Source organism: Lissotriton vulgaris, chromosome 3_1 (genome assembly GCF_964263255.1).
Source record: "Lissotriton vulgaris chromosome 3_1, aLisVul1.2, whole genome shotgun sequence".
NCBI classification, from domain to species: domain Eukaryota; kingdom Metazoa; phylum Chordata; class Amphibia; order Caudata; family Salamandridae; genus Lissotriton; species Lissotriton vulgaris.
Genome location: NC_141689.1, coordinates 479,993,229 through 480,003,078, shown reverse-complemented (window position 1 = coordinate 480,003,078; position 9,850 = coordinate 479,993,229). Strand labels below are relative to the sequence as shown.

Sequence of the window (9,850 nt, the reverse complement as noted above, 5' to 3'; positions counted from 1 at the left end):
AAATAAGTAGACCTGATACACTTGCATGTGCTAAACTCTTTCATCAAGTGACTTAGTGACTTAGGTCCAGTCTGAGGCAACGACGGAGAGCGCGTGGCCTTCCCTATCCTGAGCTTGGTCCAGGTGAGGTGAGGTCCTATCCCCTGTCATTATGGGTGAACATTACACTAATTGACATGGAGGAATAGTTACATATATCCTTTATGGTTTGATGTTTTCACAAATTGATATTGGTTTATTCATTTATATGTAGTACGCACATGCAGTGGCAAAAATTATTTAAAACAGAGGCCCTGAAGAAAACCCTGAAGTTGTTCCCTGTTTGGCAAAAACATGCCGGCCCTTATGCAGCTATTTGGTTAAACTGCTTTTTTGCGCTGTTCTTGGTTTTAATCAGAAAGAGACCATTAAAGTTTTTTCGCTATTTGTCCTCTATTCTATTTTTAATCTCACTTTCACTTTGTTTGTTTTTTGCACTGCACATGTTCCCATTTAATGGTCATACATATGGTCTACGAGTAATTGGGGGTCGTAACCCTGTCTCTTATGGAGGGCATGAACACTGTCTCAATGATCTAGAGACGCACCATCCCTACCTTTGGATGACCAGATGATAATATTGATCATTAACAAGACTTTGATGGGAATCCATCCCTGGACATTGGGTCACACCTACTGTTACTGGTGGTTATGTGTGTTGGACTATGAGCATTGCATTGAGGAATGAAAGGTATTTTAACTTGCACCTAATCATTGGGCAATAGTCTTCTCACTTCAGAGTATAAAGTTTACTCAACAGTAGACCCCCAGGTTTGTTTTAGTTGTTCACGTTAGACATTAGGGGATTTAACCTGGACAGGTCTTTAAACTTCCCTGAGACCCTCCTACCCTGTGTGTTGTATGATCAAGTGAAATTAACAACAGTTTCCAGTTTCTCAAGAACATTCCCAGAATTCATTGTGAACTCCACTGGAAATCATAAACAAGACTAGAAGTGAAAACTTTAGACTTTCCAGTTGATCTTTCGTGAACTCAGCCCACGGATGATGTTTTCCTTATTTGTGCTGCTAGAAGGTCACAAGCGGACAAAAAGGTTTAAACACCCCATTAAAACAAACCCAATAGTGCACTAATTGAGCCACTAGCACACAAAGTGGCCCTTGCCACCACTCTTTAAAGCTTGCACTCAACACAGCTCTTGCTCACTTTTCTATATTGGTCTCTACCTCCAGATATTCTGCTGAGAGCGTTGTTGCATTCACTGCAAATAAACACAAAAATGATGTATGCTTTCATGCTGAACTTTTATTTCAGTGTTATGCAGCTGCATAAGTATAAATATTTGTTCAATATACAACAATTAGGACATCCATGAGGGAGTTTCTTCGAGGAAAGAAGCCTGCAGTGCAAACACGGTATTTCACAGATCCTAATGTACGCTTCTTCTGTCTGAAGCAGGAATTTCTACAGCAGGAAGTACTACAAAGGTGCACATGTATACAATCACATGAGGGGGGACCAGGTAGTATACAAGGGCATCTCCATGGAACAGCTAACAAGGGAAACACCGACAGACTCCTAATACAAGAACACAGGCTAGTCGCTTTTAGACCTCCAAAATGCAAAATCGATTTGGCAAAAGTGAAAATGTGCTATACAAAATATACAGAAAAGATACATTTGTAAACAAATGGGTTTAGATGTGCTTTAAATGAACAATCGGAGAGTTCAAAATGCAAAGAGGCTGTAAACTATAAAATAGCTCTGATCGTAATGACATGCTATCCAAGTGCATTGGTCCATTTGTATTTGGTTAAAACAAACAACAATCACGCACACAACTGTGATCATTAGGTTTTTTTGACGCAGGACAGACACTGTATAACCTTTATATCTTTGGGGTTTACAAATGGCAATATGTTTACAGCAGAGTCTGAAAACATCCATTATGGAATTTGCTGTGCTCTCAGCAATCGCGGTTATAGATTCATTTAACACTTCAGTCAAAATAAACATCTGGTCTGAGTGATGTTGAGAAACAATGGATAACAACTGGAAGGTGATTTAAGCTGCAAGTTTTAAAGCATCTGTATACTGTATACAATCACAGTGAAAATGAGACGCCAATGAAATTGCTAAACGTTCTCTAGATCACAACTCATTGATTTACCATCAGTAAAGTTTCCACCAAAGTCAGGGCCTGCTTCAGGCGTCCTGATCCTCTCTTTCAAATCCTCTTCTCTGTGTCCACTAACAGCGGCACATGTTCGCTGTAGAATCACTGACAGCCTTTTGGTTAATGAGAAGATACAACAAACGCTTTGACTCTTCAGTAGGCAATCAGAAAGTGTTTTTTTCCCGCCTTATCCGGTTTCATTTTGGTAGCTCATAAAAGATTGGCACGGTTGAATATTATTTCACCAATCCATTAGGCTATCCCATCCCTACAGTGCATGAGGATAATGCCCAATCTAAATGATTCTACAGGGTACTACAATCAAGGCAGCCTCATCATATCCAAGCCAAGGACCGTCTATTGTCCTCTGCCGTGAACGTAACTGGAACAATAAGATGTGGCCGCGAGCGCCAAGAGCCGAAACAGTTGTGGTGGAGTGCTTAACGTGTATTTTCTCCAAGCTGAATATTTCCTACACATAATGGTCAAAGCAAGAAACCTTGAAAGGGAATAGCAGGGCAAGATGCTTATTGATATGATCCTACACGCATGTCCGCAGGGAAGTCTAAAGGAACTACACCAAGTCTGTTTAACCGAGCTAGAATAATAAGGCAATTATTTGAGGGAATAGTGGAACTGCCAAGGAAGCATGGGTGGAATGTTACAGTCAGACCTGGGTGCCATGTAACTGTTGGTAAAATAGGATGTTATGGGTTACAAATATCGACATACAACAATCGGTTTCTAATAGTGTATTTTGCGAGCCCACACGACGCAATTAATCAAGCACAAATTCTGAACGTCAGACTACATAAATATAGCAGTTGTTCTGATCGAAAGGGAGACTGTGAGGATTGACAATCATTCCTACTAAAAAAGTATTGCATTAATTTTAAGTAATTTCCCTTGTTAAAATAGCGTGCCTCAAACATTTCAAATTGTAATATAGTTGTGCATGGCACACAGCTGCACAAATAAGGCAAAAACAGAATAAATATCTGCAGAGTGGCAAAACATATTCACTCAAAAACGGTTTTCTTTTTAATGTAATTTTCTGTTTTTAGATAGAGGCTTATAACCTGGCCACATGTCCCTGGCAGTGATGTCAGTGGTTAGGTCCTCCCTGGTAGTTGTGCCACTACATGTCTTCCTTAGTAGTGATGCTACACAATACCCCCTGCCTTGCTTTTGTACCAGTACGTCCTTGATTGCAATTCTTCCCATTGGTTCTGCTACTAATTAGGGTCGGTTGTCACTTAATTTTTAAGTTTCACCTTTTAGTCTTGCAACTGCATGTCATCTTCCATTGTATCACAGCATTCTTTGTCCACACACAATTGTATGTATTTCAGCACACTAAACACCTCAGCACGAAGAGAGATCAGACAGAAAATTGTGTTTCACAATATACAAAATTGAAATAAGGCTTAGCAAAAAAGTAAAAAGGACAGTCACATTCAAGCACCAAATAGCTCCAAGGGCCCCTTACTGTACAAAAAACCTTTTTTTTTTATTATTCTTACATTATTACTTTTTTGCATACAAAGAAAGAGTTGTGGCATGAAATGTATGGAGCTACTTAATGCATTTCAAGAACGTGAAATCCAGAATTACCTGCTAAAAACAGCAAGCTTTTTCTATAACATAAGGCCCCGGCTAAATATTAAAATCCTCATACGTTCTGACAGAACACATAAATCACATGAAATGGACGATCCATTTCCCGCGCCCCACCTTTACCCACAAATGAGTCTCTAGGGAAAACAAAATATACACTAGTGCATACTATGAATGCAATACTTACAATCTGTTCATCAAAATAATGTATGGCACTTTTTGCTTCTTAGATCTTATGGCACAACGTTACACTTCAAATCAAAGAGGGCAATAAATGAAAATTCGTGGGGTTTCGAGTCGGAATCCCAGTAGAGTCTGCGGGGAGGTTAGGCGAATGTTCATGAAATCCGCTTGCACCTTAACTCTACCGCTAAACAACTTCATTCAGTCAACACTGCCCCCAAACTGGTCAGGTTCCAGGACAACACTGACACACAACCACAGATATTAAAAAGGGTTAAGGCGGAACTACACCTAACAGGGGTAAATACATGACAATTAAACATCTAGGGGCATGCTCCTCTAGACAGTGGGTACAACTACTGACCAAACGCTTTGTAAAATGTATGGATCATGACCTGACCGGGCCTGTTCGTGTTCACAAGACAAGCCACTGAGGAGCACAAATCATTGCAGAACTGTTTCAAGAAAGTGTGATGTTGGCGGCTTTTCTTCCGGTGTTTAACTGACAGGGGCAGTAGAAAGATGCTGTGCTAGCCCTCTTATGCAAACAAGATATCTAGATGCAGTGCAATATTTTGCACAATAAACCAATGGAAACTCATAAGTATTATCTATAGCTTCCCTTGTTCTCGGTCCTGCTTTACCTTTTACTTATCTACCATACTATTGTTTTATTCCACTCGCCACCAAATAACATTGCACTTTTTTAGGCTTTTGTTAGTAATTTTGAGTCGCATTACATTACCCAACAAATGATAAAGCATTATTCTGAAGAAAAAATGATATAACAAAATTACAGTGAACGATGCATGTCAGCAGTAAAGTGCACACTCTACATTCAATATCAAATACATGACTGTTTTAGAAAGAACTTTGCCCCACTAATGCCATTTACTGAAGCTGTATTAATAATTGTGTGTAGATACTGCAGTGTACAGAATGGCAGCAGTATACTCTGCAATTGTTTGAGGACCCATGTACCCTGGGACAGTGCTTTGAGGGAAACTATTCTACATGCCCATACAGAAACCATAACACCGAGGCTAACCATGACATGTACAATAGAAACTCCAGGATACAATTAGGTGGGCACAAACAGCCCAGAACAGAAAACAACTAGTCACATTCTGTTTGTGCGCATCACTGCAGTACGGTAGGTAACAGCTTATAAGTTTCAATTGGGAAGTCATCCTGAAAAAAGGTTACATTTTGATGCCCACCCAACAGAGTTTGCTGGCATAAATGCTTTTCGTTGTGAAAATACTACACAGTGCTGGTTTTAGAACGGAGTCCAAATATAGTCACCGACGATGACTGGTTACGAAGATTTCTTTTGTGGACTATGTCGAGAGGAGTCCTTTCCCCGCCTCTGTCGTAGGTCTTTTTCAGGAGAAAGTGCACTCTGGCGTTCATGTACCACTGCTGACTTGGGTAAGTCTTTAGCTACATTCTGTTTTCTTGTGGTGGAATGCTGCCCCTTTCCCTTGATCTCAACTGGGGTGGTGTTGGAAAGAGTTGGGGGCTGCCCTTGGACCCCAAGGCTCATAACAAGAGGTTGAGACTCGCCTGTAGGAGCAGTATTGCAAAAGGACCTTGGGGATTCGTTTCTGCTGGTCATGGCAGTTTTGAGTTTTTTGAGTTCTGTGCAAGTAAGTGCAAGATGGTCCCCGGGTCCTGCTTTACCCTTGGTGGAGGATATAGGACTGTCTGTAGAAGAAACAAGAGCTGCTGGTCTAGATTCAAGAAACGCATACTGGCCACAGACTTGCTTCTGCGAGGGATGAGTGGTGTGAATGATCCCCTGACCAGCGACAGCCGGTGAGCGCTTTAATGTTACCTGCTTCAGAGCTGTTGACTGCTTTGCTTTTAAATCTGGTGCATGCTTGTTAGCCGAGGAGGATTTATCTGCTTCTTTAACCATGTCTTTATAGCTTGTTAAGGCAGAGCTTGCCTCATTCTGAATATAAAGTGCTTCCGTGCTTCTTTTAGTTTGGAACCTTTTGTCTGTGGTAGAAGTCTCACCACTGGGTGGCCCTTTGTCTACAGGTAAGGAGGCAGATGGGCAGTGTTTAACTGTGGTTGCCTTTAAGTGTTTTGGGGAGGTACTTCTGCTTTCTATCTTAAAGGACTGTTTTTGATGGACAGGCGTTGTGAAGTCTGAAATTACTTGCTTTTCTGAAGATTTAAGAGCCTCGGTATTCGAAAATGTGTGACATCTATACAATATTGTGCAAGGTGCTTCAGAAGTGCTACGTTTGTTTTGTGTTGTAGGTTCTATCTCACAATCTCTATCGAGAGACTTGTCAGTCTCAAAAGCCTCCATGTTAGCCTTTTTAAGAGAATGTGAAATGGAAGGGGAAGATTCTTGGATATTGGAGCGGATGGGTTTCCCATTGTTACTGGTACTATGCAATGTCCTAATGGTAAACTGCACATCTGAGGCGTTACCAACACCTTTCAGTGAATTGTCTTCATTGCCAGGCAGTAAGGATGTTAGGGAGTCAGTAGTAGTTACATGTTTAGGTTTCTCATTGTTGACGTCTACCTGTGCAGCTACGACTCTGTGTGGAGTATGATCAACATTGTGAGCATTCAAGAAACATTTTTTATTTGTGATTTCTGGTTCTGAAGGCATACATGTCTGTTTGTTTTCAAGGAGGACATTGCCTTTTGCAGAAGACTCTACTTGTGGGCTACTAGACTGTCTAGTGAGACACCGCTCGCCATTCTCTGTGGCCCTAATTCTGCAATCCACTTTCTGGGGTGTACTTTCGGTTAATCCCTTGGACAAGCTCTGGTAGTCAATGGATGATTGCCCTGATGTTTCTGGAAGTAATGCTTTTGTATTAATAACTACTGTCAAATTTCCATTTTTTTCTTTAACAGGTACCACAGAGGCAGCCTCTTGGATCAACGACTTAGATGTCCCTCTGAAGATATTCTTCGCTGAATCATTTACTTGAGGGTTTTCAACTGCACACGTCTGAGACTGGACAACAATATCAGAGGCAGTTCTGGGAGCAGTGGAGAAGTTTGTTGAGTCTTTGCTTTTATCATGCATTGTAGACTTACTCGTATTGGATTCTTTCGAGAAATTAGGTTTCTCACTGACAAGTTTAGCATGTTTCTGTTCCACTGGGTACATGTCAGTCTGCTCTCTCAGATTCTGAATTCCTGTGCTCGATTGAACATCAGAGACACATACTTGCTCTGCCAAAGGCTTAATCAAGGATTGAGTGCTTAGTAAGGGATTAAACTGGACTGTATTTAGTTTTGCTCGGTGAGTGCTCTCTTTTGTTGGAGTTTCTGTTTGCAAAGTAGATTCAGAGCCATAGACCAGCTCTTTTACAGATGAACTCATTGCAGTATTTGTTTTATGCTCAGGTGTTTTTTTAATGATTGGCTTAAGAACGTTTTGACAACTACTGAGGGACTGCTGGGAAGTAATATCCTCAATGTGAGATGTTTTTACGCATGGTAATGACAGTTCATTTTCATTCGGTGGTTCCTGTTTTACACCATTACTCTGTTTGGCAACAGTGGAAGCTGCAGCAAGTTTGCTGGTGCTCTGGTTCTCGGATAATACATGGAAAGGAAAATCTGATTTTGAAACCTTTGGTCCAGAGAGAAGGGCTATGTCCAGTGTACCCTCTATTGGCTTCAAAGATGAGACCGACCTTCCTTCTAATTTATACTCTGATGGACTTTTCCTGACTGAAGGCTCTGTGGAAACGACCGATGCTTTTTCAACACCACCTTCCTGTCTACTATTCAATGACTTCAGAGAACCAAAGGAAACTGAATTCATTTGAGCTGGTGAGGCACCATTTATAAACTTTCGGCAATCCAGGAAGGCGGCGGAATCTTGCTGTAAACAGCTAGGTTTTGAACTTGGAAGGAATTCATGAGCTGTTCCCGCAATTCTAGATTTTAGGACTAGACAAAAGCTGTCATCCTTTTCCTCAAAAGACTTCTTTCGAAGATAATCTACATTCAAAACTCTACTATCCAACTTCTCAAACTCAACAGTCTCTTTTGTTGATGGGACTTTTTCTGTTGTACCTCCCTTGATATTTAATGATTTAACTGATGAATTAGGTGCCATGTTATTGCCTGCATTTGCTTTACAAATGCTTTCAGACTCGCTTATAGAGAGAATAGTTTCATTTGTAGGGTTTCTTGGGCATGTCATCTCTGTAGCTTGGGTAATGTTAGCACCATTTGATCTCAGATCTGCATTTTTGCTGAGGGTATCTTTCACTATGCTTGTTGCGGACTTAATCTCTTGTTGGCCAGTTATTTTGCTGCAGAGATTTGATCGTTCAGCAGGTTTTAGCAACTTTTTGTTATCTCCCTCCTCCAGTGTTTCCAGTGCAGTGTTTCGAGGTTCACTAATCGATTCATGTGCAGTATTCTGTTTCTGCAGGATTTCTTGTTTTTCAGCACGGTCCTGCTTCCTCATGACTATTTTGGCCATTAGTTTCTCCCTGTCCAAATCCTCAACTGATTCCTGCCTTCCAAGTTTTCTCGAAACAGGGCGTTTCAGACAGCCTTGCTCCACAGGCCTCGCTCTAGTGAGTGGGGGGGCATCACTTGAATTTTCTTCCAGGCTCTGGAGTGCTACATCCCTTTGAGATGCTTCCCTCTGAACTTCCTCTTGAGTCACTTCAAGGCTGTGTTTACGAGAGCACAGGTGTTTCTTTTCACAACCATAAGAGGGTCCAAGCTTTTCTTCGGATTGTACTCTCTTCAACAGTGGGGATCTTGGCGGCTCAGCACTCTTCGGCCTTACAATATGTCTTGCAATAGTTGGAGGGGAGTGCATCTTAGAGGGAAATGATTGACTCAACTTAGAATTTCCCACAGTGTGGCCTAGCAAAGGTGAAGGTGATCGTTGAGGAGACGGTGGCTGGGGTGTTGGAGATGGGGTTCGTGCTAGTGGAGAGAGAGGAATGCTGCCTGCAGATTTACGTCTTCCTGATCTATATCTTGGCCCACCAAGCTTTGGACCCAAACCATGGAGTGTACTTGGTCTTATGTGACCTGAGCCAGCTGGGGAATTTGGTGCACTTGAGCTTGGAGAACTACTCTGAGACGAATTAGTACCTAAAGAAAGAAAACAAAAAAATGTGTCAGAGTAAGAACAACAATTTACAATATTGCTACAATGTTTATATTTACTTTTGCGTATATGATATACTATTTAATCTGTCAGTGTTACATGTTCTGAAAGGAGAAAATAAAGGGAAAATAATGTGTTTTTAACACCATATAGAATGGTGCTATAATTTCCGAGGTTGCCAGTTTGACTATTTCTACAACAAGAATTTCTTAGGGCAAGCAGCAAACAAGTTGAGCAAAACCTTAGTCACGCCTTAAACATTATTCAACTGTCCTACAAATCATGAAGAACATTTGAGGTTATGATATTAGTAAAAAAGGAAACACGTACATTTTAAAGTTACATTAGCATTGCACTTCAAGTTGCAAAAAAAATATAGCTTTAATAGAATTTCCGAGTTATATATGTATATTGTTATATCATGTGACATGCAGTGTTTTTGTGTTTTGTGCCTACTCATAAACTCAATATGCTATCTCAGTTGTGCATCATTAGATACGCTGTCCTGACGATCTTAATGGATGGTTAGTAAATTCTCATCAGTCACACCGAGACAGAACTCTATATGTTATATGCAATGCAAACCCGGCGATAACACAAAAGAGAGCTGCACAAACAAGCACTTTATATTATAGAGGTGAGGGTGAAGGCCAAGCTCTGGGCATAAACAGGGAGACCGAATGAGGCAGGGCTGGATGGGTGGTGACAAATTAAGTAGAGAGTGAATAGCTTGATTGTTAGTAAAAGAATAT

The 9,850-nt window shown here is 40.9% G+C and overlaps 1 protein-coding gene across 7 annotated transcripts in view; it reads right to left on the bottom strand.

The window, feature by feature from the left end:
• Nucleotides 1-1,285: 1,285 nt before the first annotated feature.
• MAST4 (microtubule associated serine/threonine kinase family member 4) overlaps nucleotides 1,286-9,850 on the bottom strand; it is a 1,854,902-nt gene continuing 1,846,337 nt past the window's right edge. For all 7 annotated transcript variants that reach the window (XM_086960700.1, XM_086960701.1, XM_086960706.1 and 4 more), the window contains one exon: nucleotides 1,286-9,082. In XM_086960700.1, the coding sequence (XP_086816826.1) occupies nucleotides 5,295-9,082 (3,788 nt within the window). In that variant the 3' untranslated portion in view covers nucleotides 1,286-5,294. The remainder of the gene's footprint in view (nucleotides 9,083-9,850) is intronic.